Raw genomic sequence first — 27,386 nt, 5'->3', positions numbered from 1 at the left:
GCCAAATTTCTCTTCTCCTATGTCTCTGTTCTCCTAAATCAACTCCTCTTCCATATTCTGATAATACTACTACTATCCCTTGCATCCTTCAGACTTGAAATACTGGCATAATTTCTTGATCCGCCACCTCTTTCACCTTTGCATTTATTCTGTTCATTCATTTAACAAATAGTTACTGAGTTCCCACTAAGTACCAGGCATGTTCTAGGTGATAGAGATATAACTGGCAACAAACTAAGCCCCTACCCTCATGTAGCTTACCATCTACTAAAAGGGAGACAGAGCATAAATAACTAACTATATAATAAAATGTCAATGCTTTGGTACTATGAAGAGAAATAAACCTTGGCAAATGGAATAAGGAGAGCCAGGATGTTATTTTTAATGTGTAGTCAGAGAAAGATTATTTGATAAGGTGATATTTGAGCAGAGCCTTGAAGGAAATAAGGACTTTCCTAATAGAGGGAATAAAAGCAAATAGGGTGCTGAGGTGGTAGCTAGTGTGCTTGGAATGTTCCAGGATCTGTGAGGAGACCTGTGTGGTCACAGCTGAACAAGCAGGCTTGGAAGCAAGAATGGCAGGAGATGAAGTCCCATGTGTGACAAAAGACTTGAAGACTGATCACGGAGAACTTGATTTGACTTATTGTCATGACCCTACTCTACTACTACTCTACTTCTAGAATGACTCCCTTTCATTGTCTACCATTCTAATTTAGCCCTAGTTACCTTTCCTTTAATATGGCAGAAGCCTCCCAACTAGGGTCTCTGAGGCATCATTCTTTTCTTTTATTCATTTTATAAAATGCCAGATTACCACAGTCTTCTGTCCAAAAATTTTCTCTGGACTATTTAACACATTTCAAGTCCTGATTCTGATCAAGCCTCAACCTACCTTTCTAGCCTCAGGCCTTAGACCACATGTTCCAATAAAAATCAGACATATTCTCTTTCCTGGAGTCTTCCCTGCATTTCCCTGCTTGACCTCACTTCCCAGAAGGTAACTCCAACTCCGTCTCTCCCAACCCATCAAGGCTCAACTTGACTGTCAATTCCTCCATTAATGTTTTCTTCCTGTAAGTCCCCATCCAAATGCATTATTTTCTCTTTGAATGCCCGTGTTTGTGCATCTCTTACTACTTGACATTATGATTCATACCACAAGTGTCTTCACCCACCTTTCTGGATTATAAATTCTCTGAAGACTGTTATATGATCTCACTCATCTTTCTGTCTCCCATAATGCTTAGCAGAATGGATTACATATAGTCAACACTAAATATTTTCTAATTAAAATTTAATTAAATTTACTGACTTGTGTGGTTAAGAGAATCAGCAGAATCATATTGTCCAAGAACTTTACAAACGTAAATTAACATACAGCAGGATGCCTGTGAAGCAGTAATTAAAATCTATACTCGACATATTTAAACTATGACTATAGATCAATTCCACAGGTTTTAAATCACATTTCATATCTACCTAAGGTAAAGAAGAGACCTAAATTTCTAAGAGACTATCAGTAAGAAATAAGAGATCACTGAAGAAAATACATTTAAAAATAGCTCAAATATTTGGAACCAATCACATCCACAATATATATGGAAACTCATTTTAAACAAATTCTGCTTTAATTCCCACAGAGGAAATGAGAAAAAATCAATACGGCATTGTAATGATAATTGGCAGCAAGCTACTATTCAATTGAGGCATGTAATCAACCAGTACAATGAGCTATTTTCTCTAAAGACTTGATAATCAGTGGGGTGGTAGGAGAAGGAGAAAAGGACATCAGCTCTCTAAACATAAAATACTGTATTTAATCTATCACAGACAGAAATCAGCAGATATCCTAACAGCAGAAAATACCCTACAGCAACCTTAAAATAACAGAAATTCTGAACAAATTTATATATACAGCCCTCAGTATCTGCTTTGGCATCTGGAAAGATGAAATAATCTATGATTTCCTTAAATTTAACACTCACAAATTCTTTAAAGATTCTAAATTTTACCTGTTTCTTTTTATACCTAGTGCTATTAAAGTTATTAGGATTATTTGCTTCTTGGTCTAGGGAAGTGTTTGATACCAGACCATGATTTCTATTTGTTCACTTGAAATCAGTCACCCACACATCCCAGACTGTTTCAATTTGGGCAGCTGATGGTACTTTGGTTTCATTCAGTGAAAATTATTATCGGAGTGAAAAAAAAAAAGGATACAATCATGAAACCTAAGTGTGAGGAGGCTGGGCCTATTTATTACAAAGTAGGAAGTGAAAAGTCTTAACTGAGAATATGTTAGGGCAATGCACAGAGGAGGACTGGGTAAGAGTCCTCAGAGCTTTTAAAGTAGAGAGAATGGGAGTACAAAAGGAGCCTTTAGCTAGAATAAAATAATTATGATATAGTAGGATGACACTCAAGAGGTGAAGAGGAAGGGGTACAGCTAGACATACCTTTTTTTCCCTTTGTCTTGCCATTTCTCTGTCTTTAAGCATCAAATACTTTGTAGCCTCTAGCCAAATGCTTACTGTCTGTCAGTCTCTCTCTATATACATATATACATATATATATATATATATAGTCTATATATAAATATACATATATTTAGGTTTTACCCAGTACAAAAGTGGCCATGAAATGATTAAGTGGTTTATAAACAAAATGTTGGCTACTGTATGTAGGCAGGAATTTTGATACTGCAACACCAGAGTAAGTATAAATCGGTGGTTCTCAAGGTGTGTGTCCCAAACCAGGGGCATCAACAGCATTTGGAAATTTGTTAGAAATACAAAATTCTTGGGTCCCACCCCAGGCCTACTGACTCAGTAACTCTGTGGGTGGAACCCAGAAATGTGTTTTAATTACTCCTCCAGGTGATTCTGATGTTCACTCAAGTTTGAGAACCCCTGGCATAGAACAATGGTTTGCTGAGAAGTGGAGGAAGCCTTTCTCAAGCAGGACTCCAGGCTCAAAATTCAAGATTGCTCTAAATACCCTCCCAACCATACTATACATTCCCACTGCCACAGAACAGAGATGAGGAATCCAGTCAAAGCAAGTATATTTGGTATATTTTACAGAGTCTGCCAATTCCAGCTCTGAGTTATGCAGTACTAACTGGAATATCTAGAAGTATAAAAATACAGTTGATCACTCCGTTTAAAATCTGACTCAGATTGCAGAAAAAGATAAAGACATCAATTTTCTGTAGTATCTCAGCTTTGAAATAAGAAATTGCAATTTATCATGGACCCCAAAGTTATAAGAGACACAGAAGCAACAGAGGATAATGAAGAACCAAGCAGCAGAAAAAATGGGCGAGGAAGATGATCTCTTATAATTTCCATAACCACTCTGAACACAAGGTTTTTTTCCCTTTCTTTTTATTGGGATATGATTTACATACAGTAAAGTTCATCATTTTGACAAAATATAGTCATGCAACCTCTAACACAAACAAGATTTGGAACATTTCCACCACACCAAAATATTCCCTCATTCCCCTTTTGTAGTCAATCCCTTTTCCTTACTCCCAGTTGCCTGGCAACCACTTACCTGGTTTGTGTCCCTATAGTTTTGCTTTTTCCAGAATGTCATTAGAAATGGAATCATACTGTATACAGCTTTCAGTGTCTGGTTCCTTTCATTTAACATAAATATTATGATATTCAACTATGTTATTGCATGTATCAGTAGTCCATTCCTTTTTATCGTATGGATATAACACAATTTGTTTATCCATTCATCAATTGATGAATATCTGGGTTGTTTCCAGGTTTTGATGAGTATGAATAGAGCTGCTATAAACATTCACATGTACGTATTTGTGTAAGCATATATTTTCATTTCTCTTGGGAAAATAACTAGGGGTAGAATTACTGGGTCTTATGATAAGTGCATGTTTAAATTTTTAAAAACTGCTTTCCAAAGTGGCTATACCATTTGGGACTCCTTCAGCAAAGTGTAACAGCTCTAATTGCTCCAGATCCTTCAAACACTTCATATTGTCAATTTTTTTGACTTTAGCCATTCCCAAAAGTGTTTTCACATAAAGAAACTGAGAAGCAAAGTAGCTAAGTAACTTGCAAAACATCATTCAACAAGTATCAGTTCTAGGACTCACACCCCCACACCTAGGTCTGACTCCAAAGCCCATGTTTATTTCAATCATACCATTAGAAATTACTAACAGGACCAGTACATGGTTTCCTGTAACATCTGGCTCATGGCTCTAGCAATAACTCATTGAAGAAGAATTAGTGGTTGTTCCAGAACTATATTGGGCTTAAACCTACAAATCTATGTCTAGACACAGAATTACATGTTTTGTATTATTTAACAGCTTACTTCATTCATTTAGGTGTGATAGGTAATTTTCAACCCACGTTTTTCTTGTCTTTCAAAGTCCTAACCTTCATAAGAAATCTACCAAATACTGTCAAAGAAAGACATCTGGAGACTCCAACTAAAACTTCCAATCAAGTTTAGGTACGGCAGCTTATTGGAAAGAACAGAGCCAGATGTAGCTTATACATTTTTTTTTTTAAGATGGGCTATAGCCCATAATCTCATTTCTTGGTATTAACATATTGGTGATTTTATGTTATCAAGTTACCTACGTTAAAGAGTTGTCTTCACATGCTACAAATACATGGTGATATTTGTAACCATGACTTGACAGGGGACCAGGTGGAACAAATGAATCACCCAAACAAAAACAATAGAAAGATCAGTGAGGACAGTTAACATACGAGTGAGCAAGAGTCCAAGATTAGATCTGAACACTGAAAAACAAGCCAGGAAAATTTTCTAGGGAAGAAGAGGACTGACCCAAAATGAGACAGTATTTTCTGACCTTAGGTATAAAAGGTGTGGCTATATCTATAAGGCAGTCCAACATCCCTATATTGCTCAAGAAGTTAAAAATCGGGCTTTCCTGGTGGCGCAGTGGTTGAGAGTCCGCCTGCCGATGCAGGGGATACAGGTTCGTGCGCCGGTCCGGGAAGATGCCACATGCCGCGGAGCGGCTAGGCTCGTGAGCCATGGCCCCTGAGCCTGCGCGTCCGGAGCCTGTTGCTCCGCAACGGGAGAGGCAAAAGCAGTGAGAGGCCCGCGTAGCGCAAAAAAAAAAAAAAAAAAGAAAGAAAATTAGAGATCTTTTCCCACCTTTACTCAAAGGTCAGAAAAATAAGCCTCCATTCATCAATGGACTATCTCTGTGAGATTGCAGAGTGACATGGTTAAGTGCATAAGCTTTAGAAGAAGATAGATCTAGGTTCCAATCCCATCTCTGTCATATTCTAGCTGTGTTATTTTTGATCGGTTACTTAAAACTTCTAAGCTTTAAAATAGGGAGGAGAATAGTACCTGTACCCCAGAAGGCCTTTGTGACTATTAAATGAAATCGTGCACAGTGAACTTGTATTAAGATATTTCTGAAAATATTAAAAATCAAAACCTTGAATGCTCTTTAAATCTTCTTGTCCAAAATACAGTATGATTTTAGGCATAAATTAAAGACTCCTTTTCAAAAATATTAACACTTAATAACATTTCATCCATTCATTTATTGATAAGTATCTTAATTGTATGAAATATGCAAAAGAATCTAAATAGACACTAAACTTCTACTGATTGATTTTTTGGAAAAGATTTAATAATTTAAATATTTGGCACTCATATCACATCATGTGCTTTCTTTAACTTATTGCTATTATTCAACTTTGTGTATATTCATTACTATATTAATGCTGGCCAATTCACATTGAAATAGACATAGAAATTACAATGGTGGGGGAAGGGGGATACGCAGAGAGAGAGAAGTCTATTTATAGTTCATGCATAATTCTGACAGAAAGATATCTAAATATATCAAGGTTTTAAAACAGAAATCTACCCCAGGCTTTCAGAACTTCTGAGGTCATTATTTTTAAAGGGCCCACTTACACTGATTGGCATGATCAAAGGAAAGAAAATCTTATATTTAAATGAAAGTATCAGAGGATCTGTTGAACACTAAGTCCACGAGAAAGCAAGATTCTCCCCTCTCTAGCTCTCCAGGGCAAAACAAAGTGAGGAAAACTCTATAAATGTGCCTATTTTACGAGGAAATGATGTTCTGCTCCCTCACACATAAATGTAAAGGAAAATCCTTCACAGATTCCAAAAACTTCAACCTTTTATCCGTAAGTTGGACATTCAGACTCTGAATTATTTAATTACAGTTCATGTAAATATAACTTAAAATCAGATTAGTGGACGGATGAGTTCAGTATACTATACGCAATACAGATATAACAGGAAGTAGTGACTACATGCACATTTATAATTAGACTGTCCAGATTCACGTCTTTCTTTCAAAAGGCTTAAAGATAAAATTAGGAAGTTCTATCATGAGTCCCATAAGCAGTAAAGGCAATTGGTCTCATGTGCCGAAGTCCAATATTAGTCATGTCATCCCTTTATCACTGTTTGTACAGTGCTAAAGGCTAGTATAGAGGGTTATGTGTTTTGTACAAAGAATTTTATTTCTCTCTAATGGTGTTCTATTCCCATGTGTAATCTCATACTACAACCCAAATCACTGGAACATCAAATAAAATGAAGGACAGTCCAGAGTTTCTTGGGGGAATTGATAAAATTGGTAAAATTATAAGACATGAAACAACTAATTCAAAGGGTTGAGGAGACTTTAAAGATGATTGCAAATGGTGTTTACATATTTTAATACCAGGGAAACATCTCATTTTAATACCAATGTTGCCAATGTAATGTTTTCAGTGAAATTAAAACCAAACCTTAGTTATAGGTCCTTATGGAAAGAAAAAGGGTGCTGGGTGATTAAAACTAATGCACAACCCAATGCAAACAGTATCATACCTTCAGTCCATATATCAACATCTCCAAACAGTAGCCAAGAAAAACCTAGTATTTTCAGCCTTTTTAAAGGATAATTTGTTCAGCCAAATCAACTTCATAGATAATTCCACTATCAATAACATACATCCGTGAAAAAGATAAATGTTAACAACAAAAACAACATGGATTTGTATATGCTGTGACTGCCTTGGTCTTAACCAGATAAAAAAATATATATCCACTCAGGTTTGTCTCCATGAAAGTAAATACAATACCCTTGGGCATTTCAATGTCCTTCAAAACTATTCATCATGGTAGATTAGTACATGAACTATTTCTGACCAATTTAGAATATCTATTATTTGTAACACTGCCATTTCCAGACATTTGTACAAATCCCTTTGAAGCATGATATTCACTGACCACTTATTTCACCTGATTCATAAAAAGGTTGAATATGTCAATTTTCCAGCTCTCAGTGGTTTTGACTTCACTATTGAAACAGGTTACAATTTCCTTAGAAAACACCAAAGAAGACATTCCATCTTTCCCTATATCCTCTGCTTTTTGCTTAAGAGGGTTTTACCTGGCTGCATTTATTCTCCCCATCAGGTCTCATTGGAAAAATCCTGCTCTGTTTCATGCTACTCACACATTTTTTTAAGAGTTGCTCACAACAAATTGTAAATGCCTGAGTTACATATAAAAATCTCCTGAGGGCAATAGTTTAAGTAAAATTCTCCCTCAAAGGATAAAAGTTTCTTATTTATTAAAATCAATTTCTTAAGCTCTCAAAATTATCAATACTTTGGAGACAGTCATAATGGCTTAAGTCCAAATCTGTTAAAATGCCCAAAAGGCTATCGAGCAAAGAATATTTTCCTCCCCACCCTTCTTTAAAAAGTATTCTTAGAAAAATATAAGAGACAGTCTTAGCCTAATGTAATGATGAAAACAAAATGTACCAAAAATGTGAATGAAATTAAAAATAGAGTCTTTAATCTATAGTAAATAGAGGGGAAGCAGGGAGAAAGACCATTCCAAACATTCAAGCAAAAGCCAGTCATGTTTTAAATTTTCTTCGTATGTTTGAAATTGTGAATATAATTATGTTAGCATACTTAAGTCATCTTCTTAGTGATATAACCAGTCAAACTTATAATAAAATGTTAACTTCCACAAGAAAAATGTATTTTCCTAAGCTAAGTAATAAAGTTAAAATTCTATCACACACTCCACAGGACGTCCAATTTCTTTTAGTAGTGGAATTTTGTTAAAATGAACTTACTCCAGGAAATCACATTCCTAATTTATACACCCTGGAAATGAAAGAGAGCTGACACCAAGTTTATTGTGAATAAGGTTAGAAGTTCTTTGAATGCAAGGAGGAAAGCAGAGAGGTATTAGCAGGTACCGCCACACATTTCATTTTTTCCTACACCAATCTGCATGTTATACTAACTGGCTCTGGTGGGCAGCAGAGAAGGTCAGTGAATGCTCTTTCATGGTAACAGGGGTAAGGAGAGTTGAAAGATAATTGCTATTTGATGACTGAACAACAGAAATGCAACAGTCCTTCTCACCTACCAGGTGCAGTTCCAAAAACATATAATTAAAGACTCATTATAGAGTGTGATAGCTATGTAGACAAAGATCAAAGAAATTTAATGTTCCTGAATATTTTTAGCACAGGATAACTGCAACCAAACCACAAAGAACCATTTCTTTGGGTCCTCATGGTGGATGTCAAAAAATCTCAGCAAGTTCAAATGTTTTATTGTCTCAGAATGTGATCCGTAATGGTAAATTTCTGGTCTTTTCTAGTTTATCTTTATATAATATTTTAAAACCCCCTTCCCCTAAAACTGATAAAGATACTATGGAAATTATGTGTGTACCTGTATGTACATATGTGCACTCTTAAATATAGTTAAACATCTTAATATATCCAACTTTAATAAATTTTTTCAAAACATAATCATTGAATAATGAACAGTCAAAATCTTTAATAACCCCACATTAAACACCATGAGAATTGTTAAGGCTTATCTAACACAAATTAAACCAAAAAACTCACTATTTTTCTCTTCCACAGTGATATAAATCATCTAAAACAATGACAACAAAACAATAATAATAAACTGTATATGACATACAGATAAAATCTTTATAGGATTACAATGCAGTATAATAAAGTCCCTAAGAAAGAAATATTAGCCTTCTACCATATTCAACCTGCCTTGCACTCACTTTCAGAAAAATCTAGAAACATAGCTACTCCTAAAGTTACAATATTTGATAAGTCTTTGAAAACATACGAATGCTTTTTAAAGAAAGCATAATGCTTTAACTGCTTAAGTAACTTTGACCTCCTTCAAAAATGCAAGGACCGGGCTTCCCTGGTGGCTCAGTGGTTGAGAGTCCACCTGCTGATGCAGGGGACACGGGTTCGTGCCCCGGTCCAGGAAGATCCCACATGCCGCGGAGCGGCTGCGCCCGTGAGCCATGGCTGCTGAGCCTGCGCGTCCGGAGTCTGTGCTCCACAACGGCAGAGGCCACAACAGTGAGAGGCCCGCGTACCGCAAAAAAAAAAAAAAAAAAAAATGCAAGGACTTTCTTTTCAATTGGAACAGTTAAAAACCGAAACAGACACAACTTAAATTAACAACAAGGTTTTATCTTCATTTATAAACAAACCTCTATGAAAGAACATGCACTCACAAGAGTAGCTTTACTGGTTGTGAAATTAAACTGTTACTCCATATTGGCTCCTTCATTTTACAGATGAAGAAAATAAAAGAATTTTATTGACTTGTTTTAGATCACAGAGCTTGTTAATGGCAAAACCATGATTGGAATCAATCATTCCTCAGTCCTTACATACCTCCCATTCAACTGTATTATCAACAATTAACAAATATATCACCAATTAGTGGTTACAAGTTTTTTGGTTATTTTCCTTTCATGAAGGAATATTGGATAAAAGTTAAAATATATTCAAATATCATCAATGTGTATATTTAGATGTGAAAGCAATACCAGTGAGGAATTTTTTAAAATTATTTATTACGGATTCTATCAAGAAGCAAGGGAAACTTTAGACAATAAACACATAGGGGATATTCAAAAATATACTTTCTTTCTTCTTCCCATATACCAATAAATAAAATAGTTAACTTGCTCAGCACAGATGCAGAGCCCTGCCATATTGCAATTCATTATTATAGATTGTAGACATACCAGTGAAGCACAGATCTGTAAACATCCACTTCAAAAAATGTAGCAATTGTTAGTTGATATTTAGCCTGACACAATAATCAAGTATTAGGAAGCACCTGGAAAAAATGGAGCCATTCAACTTTAATTTGGGAATAATAGTTCTTGGTTAGCCTTACTTGCTTCCTTACCCAGCACTAATGAAGTGGTCAGCCATCGGATTGCTTCCGATGGAGTTCAGAACACAACACCCCAAAATATGGCACCCTGGCATAATGAATATCTTAAGCTGAAGGAGTCTGAGAAAAGGGCAGAACCAAGAAGGTCACTCTGACCTCACTGCTCCCCAACCCAGCCCCTTCTCCCATGAAAGCAGGAGATAAATCTCCCATGTAAAAGTCACCCATCCTGCCTGTATGTACCACGTGAAGGAAACGCATTCTTATCATCCGAGGCACGGAATTGAGGGCGCAGAAGGCTGTATAAAAAAACTTTGTTAAACTAACCCTTATCATCCTAGTTACTTCTTCACCATTTACTACCCCTAGCCCAAATCCCTTTGTCTTGTCAATTTCTCACAAATTTGTTGTTCCTTTGTCTAAAAGGTATAAAAGCTTCTGGCTTTGTTCAGTTCTCTGGGTCTTCATCCTCTTGTGAAGGCTCCTATGTATATGTAAAAATTCAGTAAAATTTGTATGCCTTTCTCCTGTTAATCTTTGTCAGTTTAATTTTCAGTCACAGCCAGGAACCCTAAGAGGGTCGAGTAAAACTTTTTCCTCCCCTACACTTCCTGCTAACCTCCTTAACTTCTCTATCCCTCTGTGCTTTGCCTTGCTCACTTTGGCTATAACAAACAAACCCAGTGAACAGTGAACTCTTTGCTGGACAATCAGTTCCTCTGTCAATTCCTGTCTGCAAAGGGAATGAGGCCTGAACTAGAGTATTGACAATAGAAACGTAAAAACTATGCAAGAGATATTGCAAATAAGAAAATGGGCAAGTGTGATGAACAAGGAGTCTCAAAGATGATACCAAATCATACACACAGGGCTCAGAGCCAAATCCTTGAATAGATGGACGAGTGCTCTAAGTCCAGAATCATGCTTACCTAAGCTCCACAGTATGTGTTCAGCATGGTGCTTGTATCTCCACAGCACTATTTGATAATTCATATTTATCTAGCATCCCTCCTATCAATGTTTCAGAAATTTCCAGCCACATATTTGAAAAATCCATATGCATGTATAATTTGTTCTTGCCCCTCGAAATTAACTCCTCTATGGCTGTCTCTTCTTAACTTTTATTACTCCAATTTTCCAAGATCATTTGAAAGAGTTGAGAAATGCATGAAGGTGAATGCTTGCATCAAACTACTGTCATCAGCAAACACATGATTCCAACATGTAAAATAAATTCTGTCATTTATAAACAATACTAAATAATAGCAGAAACCAAAATTAATGAAAAGCTCACATGATAACACAGCACAGTGTATCCTGCATTCTATTCCTGGGAGAAAGTAATGATGAGGAAATAAACTGACAGAAGTTTTTTTCAAGATACAAAACATGTCATAAGGTCAGAGAATATCCCTAGGGCAATGTCCCATACCACTTACAATTAAAATATTTTGCCATTTTAATTGATGCTTATAATGTTGACCTCAACAACATTACAAAATTCTTAAACATTTTCTATATCAAAGAAAAATGCTTAATATAGTTTTAGTGCTGGATTCATTTCAGGGTATTCTTATTCTTTGACAAATGTTAATTCACATACGGAAATTTATGATAACTCAATTTTTAAAAATCCATTTAACACTCCAGTTTAGCACTTAGTCTTTAATACTTTTTGATGAATGAATGCTGAATGTACCAATTTAAAAAATGATATCTAGGTAACTCTCTTGGAAGCTGGTGTCAAGGGTGGTATGGTACCATAGCCTTGCCCTAAAAAAACCTATAGCAATACTCAGTATTCAGGCAGCACCCTCCAAAATAGAATTAGACCAAATCTGCGTATTTTCAGTAATGCTGGGTGCTGCAGAACAGACCTAACAAATAGGAGTGGGTTGATTCTGAGCATATGAAGGTTTGAGATTCACATTCATATGGCAGACTACTAAGCTAGCTATCTCACTTGAAGCTGATTTACCTTTTCAAAGTACACTACAATGTTATACTGGCTTCTATGTTCTCCCTTCATGGATTCCATCTCAACAGAAGATTTTCAGGTTTAAACTGCCCGATGTGAGAGGCCATACACCTGCAGCTTTACTGACCAGGTGGGAAATCTCCCCAAATTAGCTGCCCATTATCTAACACCGATCAAACAGCTGGGGTCATAGAGCAAACACTGTTATCTAGTGCACATGGATCTTCTTTCAATCGACTACACAGAATACCTGTGCTCCAGGTGCTAGCTGGCATCTTTCTTTTTTTTTTTTTTTTGTGGTACGCGGGCCTCTCACTATTGTGGCCTCTCCCTTTGCGGAGTACAGGCCCTGGCCGCACAGGCTCAGTGGCCATGGCTCACGGGTCCAGCCACTCTGCGGCATGTGGGATCTTCCCGGACCGGGGCACGAACCCGCGTCCCCTGCATCGGCAGGCAGACTCTCAACCACTGCGCCACCAGGGAAGCCCTAGCTGGCATCTTAATTGTGAATTGTCAGCTATCCAGCTCCTATCAAACGTCCAGCAGAGATGATAGATATTCCAGAGGGAGAGCCTCAGGGACACTACTCAAGTACACCTTGGTAGCAGCTTGGATTATGGGGAAGCTGTATACCAGTACTATTACTCTGGGTCTTTGTAGAAATATCATGACTTTGTGGGTTTTTTTTTTTTTTTTAACTCAAGGCCCCATGGAGGAAATGGACATTCAGAGAAATCCTCTGTACTTTATGGAAAACTATCAAAGACTCACTCTACTGTGGTGTTCAATACCCCTCGTTTAAAGAAAAACAAAATAAAATTCTCTGAGTTTAAAATCAGAAAGAATGTCCTTCCCTGAAAAATAAATGCACTGTCATTCATCAGATAACAGCTATGTCTGTCAATACTCTGCCTTTTTTTCCCCTTGGCTATGGGGAAAATTGGAACTATTTTATACTCAAATCACTACCTGACATTGTCCTAGACTTTTTGAAAACTACCACATTCCCACCTTACTTGGAGCTTGTATTTTTACCCTCATCTTAATGGTATTGGGATATCTGCATCTCTTATTGAAAGCTGCAATTGCTTTAGTAATAGTCCCATAATAATAAGTATATAAAACCCTAGTATGTGTCCAAGACCTTTAGTTAAATTAATTCATATAAAGCAAAATAAAAATATCTCAAACAACGCATACTTATAAGCTTTTTCTTCCCAAGGCTAGTTTTGAATATACAGAAAATACAATAAAATGCATATAAGATATTTTTAAATGGAAAGAAGTTCACCTTCTATTTAGAAATCCATTTAACTATCGTGCTTAGACTCTGCTGCTAGATTTTATATACCTTTATAATTACATGTCCAGTTACAAGTCTCTAATTATTTTAGACAATTATTATATATACATATTGGTTTTCAAATTTAAAACACATCATTTAAATGAGAAAATGCATTGCCTTGGTGGAGCTTCCTATATAATAATAAAATAAATACCAACATAGGAGCCATCATTTATTCTACTTTAATGTCTCTAACATTTTCTCCAACTGAAACAATATTGCAGAAACCCAAGTCAGTATTTGCTGTTCCTATGTTTTTCTTTTTGAAAATAATATAGGACACATAGATCTAGTTTGGTTGTATTATGAGATATAATATTGGATCTGCATTAAGTTAAAATTCTGTTTTGAAGCTAATATTATATAATTAAAATTCAATGTCACTGAATATTTGTGGGACAAACTTAGCTAAATGAGCCAACATGGTTGCTGTTAATACAAATTGTTGACCAAGATTTTAAAAGAAAGCATACAATTTGACATAACTACTCTGAATTTACTATTTTCTAGTCTATGTAAAACTGTACTAGGGTCTTCTAAAACGGTTTATGCATTTGAAAGTTAAAGTAAACAAATTTAAAATACAACTCTGCTTTCGCAGTACTGCACATAATGCTGCCTTATGAGATGTGCTCACAATTTTAAGTCCTCTTCCCATTTCTGCACCATAAAAAATTGTCCTCATTATTCTGCTTTTCATAAGTAGTCCAGTGCAAAATGTTCTTAGAGTATTGATCTGCATCTAACGTTATATTAACTTTCTAAGTACTGTCAGCTGCTTTGCCAAGCTTTTAATGCATTTAATATAGGCTGTTCAAATAGTTATTAACACCCATAATTCAGAAAGTACTTTCTACTCCTAATTTGTATTACTGTCAAGAGTCAGCTATTTTCATTACGATGATTATATTAAAATGCATATTAATGTGCTAGAAAAATATGTTTAAATCTAAAGGGAAGTTCGAAAATATCAAGTAAAAACAAATATGCCAGAGGTAATGCAAATAACCACACCTACAGAAACTCTAAAAGATATTTTATCTGTTTTCACCTGCTTGAAAAGATTGGCTGAGGAAGCTATCGTCACAGAAAGGGAATATACACACTATGCCATGAGTTTGGCAGATAACTAAGATTCAAAGCAAAACAGAAAAAAACAGTTTCCTAGTGGGGTAACATACCCTTCAAGCTATAAGGCAATTTCAGCAACAACTCTGAAAGAATTCTACACAATCACAACTCTCATACTATTCTTCAAACCAGTATTTCTTGTTTTTGTCATGTGTTGAGAAAGCTTACTGACAATGATTTATTGCTACACATTTCTTTGGATCTTCATAAAATGTATTGCCAAGTACCTATGCATCCTGTAATGGGTTGGCTGGGAATAAAATCGTCCCAACTCATTGGTCATTTCTCAGCAGGCACTGCTTCCTTTCATAAACTTTAGTAGAGGAATATGAACAAAAATCTGTAAATAACATAGTTGTCATTCTGAAACAGACAGACCATGGTATGTGCAAAGTCTAATACGATTTGTGGTGGCAGATTGGGATTTATTTTATAGTCAAAACTCATGGATTTTTAGGGTGTTAAATAGAGTTGTAAACATTCAGTTTCATTAACTCACCATACAACCATAAAAAGACCATCGTGGAAAGCATGCTACGTTGTCTGTAGCTGATGAATATGGTTCAAATCAAACCAACAGGTTTCACTCTTGTATGGAGGAAGCTTGCTTCATTCTTTTTCTCCGATTACATCTTAAAATGCATGGCCACAAAATAGAGCCAGATTAATGCAAATTTATTCTCATGGCTGGAGAAGCATAGGTTTTTACTGATGGTGGGTCAACATCTACATCAAATCACACATTATTGTATATAAATTACACCGTAACTGCCATCATGAAACAAATAAGAGGGCAAGAGGTTCCCTTCCCTAGAGGAGTCTAAAATAGAAATGAGAAAAGCAGACATACATGCATGAAATTATTACACAGCATAAGCAGGTGCAGGTGAATGTGTACAGTACAAAATAAATGTTGAAGGAATGTATAGTAATGGAGTGATTTGGGATATGGCCAGTTAATGATGGCTTATAAAAGGAATTTTTAAATATTTGCCATTAGCAGAAAAATAATATAAAGAAATTACTTTCTTAGAGCCTTTATCATCTAAGTGAATAAATACTATATGAATTTGAAAATCATGACTCTGTTTAATATTCTGAAATGACTGTGCTTTGAAAATGTTTAGTAAAGCTATTAGTGTGTGTATGAGTGTCTATATATTTATTATTTTACTAGGGGCTGAACAAAAAGAAATCAGTTAAAACTGGTACAGAAGCAAATCAGCCATGAAGAGGGCAAATGCCCATATTCCAATGAATATCAGCTTTGGAAAATAGTTATGTAACAGAGACACAGAAACTGCTTCCTTCAATATTTTAAAGGAAACTAAATACCTTTAAAAAAAATAAAATAAAACTAAATACCTGTCCAGAGTTGGTTAAATATATTTACAAATGCAAGAAAATAACAGATTGCTAGGAAATCTTTTAGTCTTAATAGAGGAACATTTTTCTCACTCTTCAAAATAATTTCTTAATAATCTAGTTCCTATAGCAAAAGTAAGAGGATTGGAACTAAGCAAAAGAGAACACAGAACATAGAAGTTTAGAGCTGGACGGCTCCAATCTCATTTACATATGGAAAAACTGAGGCCCAAAGAGTGCACTGATTGGACTAAGGTCATAGAGAGTGAGAAATCAAGGCCTGGAAATCAGATATCATGACTGGCATTCTAGTGGTACTCTATCATATAACGTGCTCTCTCTCATACTAGTATCCAGAAAAATTTTCTTTATAAAGAGAACAAGGCTAACAAAATTTAATTTCATTAATGATAGTTCTACATAAGGAAGAATAATATTAAATGATTACTGTTCAATTTCAAGGATTCTTTTACTGTTATATAACAAATAAGACATGATGCATTCAAGGTGATTTTTCCCTCTACACGCTATTTTTTCTTTGTTTTCTGTATAATTTACTTATTATTATACAAATTATTCTCTTCCTTGGGTTTATTCTTACATTGATTTCCTCTTCTTTTTTTTTTTTTTTTTTTTTTTTTGCGGTACGCGGGCCTCTCACTGTTGTGGCCTCTCCAGTTGCGGAGCACAGGCTCCAGACGCGCAGGCTCAGCAGCCATGGCTCTCGGGCCCAGCCGCTCCGCGGCATGTGGGATCTTCCCAGACTGGGGCACGACCCGTGTCCCCTGCATCGGCAGGCGGACTCTCAACCACTGCGCCACCAGGGAAGCCCCTCCTCCTTTTCTTAGGGCAACACTCTCCAGAGACACTTTCTGAGATGGACAAATTCTGGACATCACCTTGCCTCCCTTTCCCTTCCCAAGGACACGACTGACTCGATTAGGGACGGTCACCTGACCAGAGGTGTGGCCAGCACGTAGGTGGGCCTGTAGGCTGAGGTGGTCCGGCATGAAAAGCTTGCCAGAGCAGAAACAAATGGGGACCAGCATCTCCCCATTAAGAATTCTAAATGAGGAATACAGCAAAGGCCAGGCAGTTAATATCAAGAAAAGAAGCAGACTCATATAGAATCCATGTTCACAATGAACAAATCAGGGACAGGCACCATGAATTTCTGCTGCTGAGTTGAAGACTCATGACAAAAATAATCAGGCTCTAGGACTACCTTGGGATGTCAAGTGACCTTCCATATCGGCCTCCACAAAGCACAGCTATACGGCTGTCTCTAGAATTCCTGTGAAATTTCTAGCTCCTTCACTGCAACATGTTACATGGTCTCCCTGCTTCTACCCAGAGTTATCCTTTAAAAACCTAGGTCAGGTCAGGCCATTACTCTCCTCAAAACCCTCTTACAGCTTCCCAGCTCACTCACAGTAAAAGCCAAAGTCCTACCAATGGCTCACAATTCTGCCTCCAGCCACACTGGCCTCTTTGACATTCCTGGAACAGACATTTGCTGCTGCTGCTGCTGCTGCTGCTTCCTGTTTCCAACAATGTTCTTCCTCCAGTGGACAACACAGCTCACTCTCACACTTCCTTTAGATCTCTGCTCACATGTCACTAAAGTCAGGGAGGCCTTCACTGACTATGTGATATGAAATAGCAACATTCCCTCCCCAGGACAGATCACAACCTGACATTTTATGTATGTATGTATGTATGTATGTATGTATGTATGTATGTATGTATGTATGTATGTATGTGTGTGTGTGTGTGTGTGTATATATATATATATTTTTTTTTTTTTTTAAATTGTCTGACTTCTCTTACTAGAATGTAAGCTCCATATGCAGGCCCCATATGGACAAGGGGAATTTGTTATTCCTTTCTGGGATATCCATCTGCTATATAAAAACAAACTACATAATATTAAGTGCTATTCATTGAACTGCTCAAACCTAAGGTATTACCAAAAAAAAAGAAAAATAGTAATTCTCAATAGTAAAAGTAAAAAGCTTTCTTGATTTATAATATATATATAATATATATTATATATATATAATATTATATATATAATATATATAATATATATATAATATATATATATATAATGGTAAATAGGAATAATATATGGATGGCATTTGAATTACTAGAGGTATCATCCAAAATGTATAGAGCAAAGGAGTCCCAAATTTCTCTACAAAGAGCCATGAGATCATAAGAATACTACTTTTCAATGCAATGATATATATTCTTAAGATAGTACACTTCAAAAAATAAATGCATTGGTTTATAGAAGATGTAGACTTTCAGATGATTTTTTAATCAGTGTAAATGCAGGCTCAAAGGATGTTATAGTGTCATTAAACATTAATGAGTTATATGGCTAAGTTCTCTACAACTATAATAAAAATAAATTTTGTTTCTTAAACTGGTAATGAATACAGAGGTGTTTTTATATTCTCCTCTATACTTGTTGCTGAAATATTTCATAGTGTTTTTTTAAAAATTCAAGTCAGGCAAATTTTAATGAAAGGAATAAAGTCAAAATATTTAGTATGTGACAAGAATGAAAGGAGGATATTTTAAAAGACTTTCCTTATTGTGAGGTAGTACAAAGAAGTGGATAAGGACCCAGGATTGGAACCTTAGCTCTGACACTTACTAGCCATGTAACATTAAAATAGAGCAAATTACTTAACCTTTCTGAGCCTCAAGTTCCTCATCTATAAAATGAGAACAATATTAATACTAATCATAATGATTCCCCGGTTGTATGTATTTCAAGTTCTTAGAACATTTCCTGGGGGATAAAAAATGGTATATATGTTAAGTGTTCCTTGCTATTATTTTTTAATGTTTTAAAGATGTCTGTAGGGCATCTGGGAAGACATTTGGAGATGGGGTCTGAACTTCAAGAGAAAGGTCTGAGCTGGAAATATAAGCCGAGGCACAGGGACCTCGATTATAAATCACAGGGACACACACATACACATTCTCTCTCTCTCTTAGAACAGTGCCTAGCAGATAATAAGTACTATATAAATGTTAAAATATTAACTATTATTATTTTTGATAAGTATTTCGTAAGTCAATTAAATTTAAGCTTATTAAAATGAAAGTTAACTCCTATTGCATATAGTAGTTGCTCACTAACGGTTTAATGACTAAAGAATTCTCAGTGGTTACCTTTTTTCATTCATTATAAGTGAATGGAAATTGTAAAAATACAATTTATAATTTACTCAAAATATAAATCTAAATTTAGTAGGTAAAATAAAACAAGTACTAACAATTGTGATGACAGTATTAGCTTTGACTTGAAAACATTTTCAAATTTATTTATTCCGTTCATTTAGAATCAACTTCAATATAAATGCATACATTTCTTATGCCTATGAGCCATAGAAAAACAACCCCCAGTGGCTTATAATTATCAATTATCATGTTCCTCAGAGTTAAATGTCCCTGCTGAAAATAGTCAATGGTATTTCCCCAGGATTTCTGTCTTATACTCAAAGATTTGGCTCACATACAGGGCAGAACTGGAGAGGAAGGGGAGCACTGGCCAAGTTTATTCACCATCTAAACAAAATTGAAAAAGAAGTCTGCATACCAAGTGGATGGTTTAAAATGAATTTGAAAAATCTGCTACCCCTAACATGCACTAAATATGCATGTACGGCAATCTAGCAATTGTTTCTGCCTCAAAATGTTTGATTTTCTTTCACATTATAGCTAGACCTACTTAGTATTCTTCCATCGCAGTCCCTTACCTGCAGCAGAAACCCAGTAAAGCACAAGAAGAATGGGGGGGGGGGTGCTAGGGTAATTAACAAAGCTAAAAAGTACCCCAAGTCACAAAGATAGAGGACAGTCCCCCTCAAAGGATGGGGCAGGAAGTGGGGGTGGTCCCTGGCCTTAAATTCGGGTATACATATAGCATCAGTTCCCAGGCAACAAAGACAGCCAAAAAAAGCTTTTTTGGCTCTAGGAATATTCCTAGAGTGAGGGGAAAGGTGACTACCCAGCCAACCGCCAATTGAATCAACTTGACAATTAGGAAAGTGACCTATGAAGTCATAAATATCAGATTTTAATCTCAGGCTTCCAGCATTTGTATAAGTGATACCACAAAAGAATATTACGTCTCTTAGACTATTTCTTTCCGCACTGACATCTTGAGGAAGAAATATGCCCCTCATCTGTCTCTCCTTCAGTATGATTTTCCCAGGGCAGGCAACCTTTTTGACAAAGAGTAGTTCAGAATTTCTTATGTTTATGAAGACTAGAATTTGGAAAGATGTCTGCTAATTTAAATAACAAACACGTTCATAGTATGTTAACCATTTGTGGTTTTCAAAAGAGTGTCATTTATGACTTCCTTGCTTTTGAAGGGAAGAAAAGTTAAATTTATGCCTCAGGAAGCTTAAGCAAGAACTGTTGATAAGTTTTCCTAAGAACTGGCAAAAAGAGGCCACATTCTAACAGTATGGATTGTTGGCTTTTAAGAGATTTTCTGTTTTTGCACCTTCTTTTTGTGATTGAGACAAGTAATGCTTTTCTCTTCTACCTATATGAATGTATATATTTTTTCTTTCCACTAATGTAACAGAGATAGTAACTTGAAAGATACCATCTTCAGTGTATGTACAACTGAGTGCTTAGTGTGTTCAATTATTTAAAAGCCTCACATAAGTCATATAACCTATACTAAAATGTATTATTACAAATAGGATGTATGTTATTGATATCATATAGAGAAGAGAAAAAATTATTCTGGATAATTACAATATTAATATTCAAAAACAAAACTATAGGCTTTTCAAATGAATTTAGAAAAATAACACACAGGGAGGTAAAGATTTGCAAAAGTGCTTTAATAAAACGTTTAAATAAATTTTGGTTAAACTTGCAAAGTTTAATAAAATTCCTATTATTACTTTTTGTTTGTCTACCCTACAAGAATAAAAGCTTCTTATACATAAAACAGAGCATTTAGTACTATAAATAATACATCAGAGCATGAAACTTACAAAAAGTCTGGTATCTGTACTATGCAACTGCAAGAGATTGTAATTTAATCCAAATATCTCCATATTGTATTTGAAACAATCATTAATCATATTTTAAGAAAAAAGTCAAAGCTGACCCTCCCATTTAAACATAGTATAATCTTATCTTTTAAAAAAACATAAACCTACAGTGTAAGAGCAAATCACTAAATGAACATTTGAACTGAGTGCCTGAATTCATAAACTGCTATCTTTAGCACATCTGAATTAATCAACTACTATATTTAGCAAGAGATACTAATATGACTATAATATGCTAAATCCAAACATAGAAAATAAGTCTAATGTAAAAACAACAGAATATTTTTTTGTCTCTTAACTGGCTCCTTGACTGCATCTACTTTCTCCTAATATGTAGGTATTACAGAAGAAGCTCCCATGCAACTAATAATTTTCAACTTTTTCTATACCTTTTCTCCTCCAAAATCATCTGTCCAAGAGTGTTTTCATTTGCTTGCTGGTAAACTCTACAAAAAGGCCAGTCAATTTATCCATCGCCATCTCCCTCTGAGCTTCAAATATAGTTAGAAAAATAGAAAAGTTCAAAGCAGTTGGAAAAGCAGTGAAGTTCCAAAAGGATGCCAGTTCCAATCTTTTGTTTAAAGAAATCTACTTCCTAAAAGTCAAACAGTCAAACTCAGTCACAACTGGAGGCAGCGTCTTCAGAAAATGAAAGAAGTTTTCACTGCTTCAATCAGCAGATTTAAAACGCTCCCCATCCACAGTGGGGTAGATGTGGCCCTTGACGGTCAGATACTCAATGGCTTGATTGATGGTCCCGATGCTCAGGTTGCTAAGCTCGGTCTGGAGCTCACGAACACTCTTGCCTTCCTATCGAGGATACTCCTGAATCAAACGCAGCACCTCCTTCCGGATGAAGTCGGGGTGGTAATCGCTGTGCATCTGGGCCTCATCCATTTCTGAGGGAACAACAGGGACACTTTGCCCAGAGGCCGCTTTATCCAGCATCATGTGCTCGTTAACCGTTTCTAGAATATGTGTGGTGAACTCGTTCGTGTCCTCCAGGACACGGATTTTCAACACCTCAAGGCTCTTCACCTCCGCAGAAGATTTGAGGATACCTAACACTTTGGCGTATACTCTCACTGGAAGGAGAGTTATCCCCTGCTTTGCTCTATCTCTGCCGACCCACTGGCGGACGTTGATAGGCTTGGTGGTCATATCATCAATCTTGTAAAGAACGTAATTTGTAGCCGTCTCTGCCTGCCTGATTATCCCCACGATAGCGACTAGGGAAACCTCGATTCCCCTAATCATGAAGACATCATCAATCACAGTGGAGGTGAGCAGCTGGTTTACACAGCAAGGTATAATATCCTGGATTCGGGACCTGTATCGTATGGACTTAAAAGCAAGAGCTACCCTGCCCTGAGACGGTGGGTCATTGCTTCCGATGGCTCCGCCTGCAGCAGAGATGCCGGCATAGCTCCCAAACCCATTCTTACTCATTTTAAGTGCAGCTCCGGCAGACGAGGGGGTGGGGTTTGGCTCCTGTCAGCAAGTTCCGCGAGTTCCACAGGCAGGCTACAACGGAATGCTGGGATTGTGACGACACAAGCAGCCCCATGCAACTGTGGAGCCAATCACCTGCCAGGATGCAGCTGTCTCTAACCAATCAAGACCTGCCATCTTCTCACTTCGCCCCACAATTCTTTGGAGCTGTCGGGTAGTGGCTCCCCTACATCTTAAAGGACCTGCGTGTAATTTCAGACCGTTCCCGGTATCTTTATAAAAATGCATTTTTACCAGGTTCCCCCCACCCCTGCTTCATTCCTAAATGTAACAACTTCTGTAGTCACTTCTAAAAGCCTCATTTATTCAACTCACTCAACCACTCAACAGCAATTTTCAGAGCAATAAGTTCAGTATACTTTGTGTGTGGAGGCGGCAGAGGCGGCAGTGGGGGAGGGGGGTATGGGGGACGACACACCGCGTTTACTGTCCACCAGTAAACTTTTGCAAATCATTAAAACCAGAAGCATTCTGGAAAAAATGTCGAGACAGCCACCTCTGAATAATTATCGTATTCAAACGCAAGTCATATCTTACCATTACCTTTTTAAATTTTTTATTGTAGAATTACACTTTTCCAGTTATTCTGCCAAATGCATTATCGGTAAAAATAAATAGTATATTTCAATTTATACATAAATTCAAATGAAACAACTGAGCTCTAAATTATTTTCAAGGCTCTGTGGATAGGTCAGGGAAGTACAAATCCCATCATATATTAGGAAAAACAAGAATAAAATCAAAATAGGGTTTCTATATACTCTTATCCAGTAATTTCTGAACTTAATATTTTAGTAATTGTGTAAGCAGATCCCAGAATATTTTCATATTACACTGAAAATCTATTTTTCCCTATAAAAACATTTTATTTGGGGTGTAATTAACTGAAAGGCTTTTTATAGTTAATAAAAGAACATCAGTTATTGGAATCCACCATTGGCAAGAACTTCTTCCTTAAAAATCCTTTGTACCTAGGTAATAGCCTAAATGTGTAGATTTTTGAGGAGTTTATTAATATTTTCTTATTTATTTTATTGGTTAAAATTAACTAATCTTGCTATCCCAGATTACATAAATGTGTGAATGACATATCTAAAACTTGTAGAATACAAAACTATATTTACTTCTCAAGTTAAAAAGGAAAAATATCATAGAGCCAATGTACTTAATTTATTTTATAAATAAATATATAATAATTGTTATCCGAGTACAGATTTTCATATAAATGTGGATGTTTAACTTCTGGACCCATATTTTACATAATCAAAGAGGACCTAACCATCCGACTAATATTTGTATTCTTAAAATTGCTTGTTATTAGAGATCAGATTAGCTATATATTTTTAAATGTTTACAAACTCATAATTAGACATTGTTTTATTAACTAACATCAGACTTCTGGTCAGGAAAACGTGAGGTTAAAATGACGTAAGTGATTATATTCCCAACAATTATATACAGTACAAATTGTACGAATCATACCAAAACAGTAAAAAAGCACCTACCTGACAGGATTGCTGGTTAAAGAAACCCTCAGAGATTCTAGGCAATTAAGAAGTTTCTCATCTGAAATACCAGATCGTAATTCATGAACATATTCTTGTGAAGACAGAGTGCATTCATGTTTGCTGTTTTTCAGCCCTCCCTATTAAAAAAAAAAAAAAAGATATTATTTTAGACAAACAACAGGTTTTTTTTGTAACTTTTAAAATACAATAATGCATAGAATATGCAAATATTTTACCGTATAAAAATGTGTACAGAGTGCCAGGTGCTTAAAAACTTTTGGTCATAAAACTCACGTGGTAAAATCATGCTGTATATATCTCAACACTCTCCTCAGCCTCATTTAAAGGAAAATTACACTGATGGTACTCATAACCTGAAGAGAATATGGACTTCAGTAGCATAAAGTATCACTGACAGGGATGCTTAAATTTACAATCCAGGCATTAGGATTAACATTAGCTGGTCCTCCTTAACCCACAGGATGAACATTTAGAAGTCATCTTATTAATTTTCCTAGTTATTTATATTCTATTCTACAGTGAACAAAATTTAATGCAAAACATTATACATAACCCAAATCTACTGAAATATGTCACAATATCACCCTATCTGAAAACCAAGTGAAAATGTTTATTAAAATGCAAAACAATATAGTCTCCAATTAGTATGTTAGTTAACAAATTAGTGTAAAGCATTCACCAATTCCTAACTATTCTTTCCTAACTATGTTAATCCCATGCCGTAGTAATCTTAAAAAGCCATTAAATGCATTTATCTGATAGCGACTAGTTTTTAGCTTAATTTCCAATATTCATGGGGTTATTTCTAGAACTCATTATCTCATCACAGCTCCTTAGCTTCATCACCTTGCCATAACTATGTAAGTTGTTTGGGGAAAAGGCTGGGAGGAAAACATCATCAACACATTCATTGTACTAATAACTCATAGTTTCACATTCCAGATCTACATAATCATAACTGCCCCTTTCCAGTATTACAAATGTATCCGCCTGAATTAAAACCCTAGCTTGAGTCCAATTTTGTAAATTCATATGAATTACACTCAGTTTCTGCTAAGTATCTAAGTTAGAAGAAGGAAAGCAATTGTTTTCCAATTTGATAGAAGTTATATCATTAGAGGACATAGAGTTTAAAAAAAAAACAATATGTTAATAATGAGAAATGGATTCCCTAGGGTTTCATACTATTTGGCTTTTTATTGAGAATGCCTCCTGATATAGAAATTGTCAATCATTCTTAATGTCTGAATTTTTAAAAATTCCATTTAACAGTAAATGTTTAAAGTCTGATAAAGTCTTCTGTACAGGAACTGTGACACTATCACTACTATAGCACTTAAGACATTGGGGCAGAGGTCATTATGTGTGTCTCTTTCTCTTCCAGACTGGGAACTCCATGCCAAGTATCTAACACAGTGATGGGGTTTAGTGAGCCTCCACAAAAATGTGCTGTTATTGAATCTGTCCATAAAAATTACAGAATAAGGAATACAATTTCATACTTTTTGCTCCCATATATTGTGTAATGGCCACAGACTTGATTTTTCTTGCTTTAGTAGGATATACAGTAGATGTTCAGGAAGTCTACTGAATGAATCACCACACAGATGGCACAGTAAGTAAAACCATCATCGTGAAATCATTTCCACATTTCTATAACTTATTTACCCATCTCAAGGCTACAGATCCACAAGGAATAAAAAACATTTATAGTATAAAATTTTGCAGATCTGCTGTCACTTTCACTTTCATATGATCCTCAAACTTATTTTCTTAATTAATGGATGACAAGGCCATACTGACTCCCCTAGAGGCTTATATATAGGGCTTATTCCTGTAGAATGACCTTTGTATTTGCTGTTTTCTCTGCCTGTAAGACTCTTACCTCTGACCTCTCCATTGCTTGTTCTCATCATTTAAGTCTCAGCCCAACAGTCTTATATAAATTTATGACGTTTACCACTTTACTTGTTTACTGTGTCCTCCTCATTAAAAAATAGGTTCCACAAATCAGGAAACTTGCCTATCTTGTTCACTACTGTATCTCCAGATCTTAACACAGTGCCTGGCACACAGTTAAGTACTCAGTATATATTTCTTGAATGAATGATGGATCTATGAATGGTGAATAACCAAAGAGGTGAATGACTGATGAGCTTCAACATGCCAAAGCTTCCAAATTCAGTTTAGTTTCACTTCAGAATATTACAGTCCTGAGACATTCCATTATAATATATTCAGATATTCTTGTATAGAACAGGTAAACTTAGACAGTATATGGTATGCTGGGGATGGCTCAAACTGCCACTGGGTATGAATCATGGCCCTTCACCCACCTTCTAGGTAATCTTTGATCAGCTGACTGAACGGATTTCTATAAACCTGTTTGCTCATCCATGACACAGGGGTAATAAACACTGACCCTTCATATTTGTTATGAGGCTTAAGTAAAACAATGCATACCAAGTGCCAAAAACAGGCATTTCATATGTGTTGTCTCATAGACAGAGTAAGATGCTCAGAAAATGTTAGATCCTTTCTTCTACATGGTTGTGCGTGAGATATTCTTTATGGAACAATTGGGCCAGCCTATCACCTTGGGACTCACCCCTCATCCAAGCCTTAGAAACTGGTTTAAATTACATAATTGAGGATACTCTACAGTTATAAGGAATGGAAGCAACAATGTAATGGAGCAAGACAGAAGATATATAACTTTAGAGAACAAATGCCTTTTATCAAGCTTAGGAGGACTTTGGGGTTTTAACATAACCTCATATTTGAAAATTATGAAAACATGATAGCATGGAAAGGCTGGACTGGCCCTAAAAGACCAGCTGTTCTAATGTTCTCATTACATAAATAGAGAATCAAGTTGATTTCCCAAGTTCACGTAATTAGTGAGGTTGCAAGAATAAAACACTAACATTCTGGTCCTTGGGTTACTTCTTTTTTTTTTTACTGTATGTCACCTTTTCTCAATACTGAGTAAAAAATTAAAGCAACAAGTATTTAATTCTGAAATCTCTATTACAAAATGTCAAAGTATCTTCAGCAAAATCAATATGGTGCAACATAATATTAAAGAAATCACCTAAAAACAAAAGAGTGCAATAGATTAAACTAATTCTCACTGTACTTAATAGGGCTGCAATACAACAATGGCTTATC

The 27,386-nt window shown here is 35.9% G+C and overlaps 2 protein-coding genes across 2 annotated transcripts in view; both read right to left on the bottom strand.

Moving 5' to 3' along the window:
- LOC309817562 (protein diaphanous homolog 2-like) overlaps positions 1-26,115 on the bottom strand; it is a gene marked incomplete at both ends in the record, with an annotated part of 35,867 nt that extends 9,752 nt beyond the window's left edge. Inside the window, 2 exons of the mRNA XM_082646849.1 lie at positions 24,192-24,331; positions 26,101-26,115. Of these exons, the coding sequence (XP_082502975.1) occupies positions 24,192-24,331; positions 26,101-26,115 (155 nt within the window). The remainder of the gene's footprint in view (positions 1-24,191; positions 24,332-26,100) is intronic.
- Positions 21,844-22,623, bottom strand: RPA4 (replication protein A4; the record flags this gene model as incomplete). Its single annotated transcript, XM_082681988.1, is given in 2 exon segments — positions 21,844-21,984; positions 21,988-22,623. Coding segments are annotated over 2 exon segments (777 nt in total).
- Positions 26,116-27,386: the final 1,271 nt, after the last annotated feature.

The sequence above is a fragment of the Grampus griseus genome (genome assembly GCF_964374135.1).
Source record: "Grampus griseus genome assembly, chromosome: X".
Classification (NCBI taxonomy): domain Eukaryota; kingdom Metazoa; phylum Chordata; class Mammalia; order Artiodactyla; family Delphinidae; genus Grampus; species Grampus griseus.
This window is presented reverse-complemented; position numbering and strand designations above follow the sequence as displayed.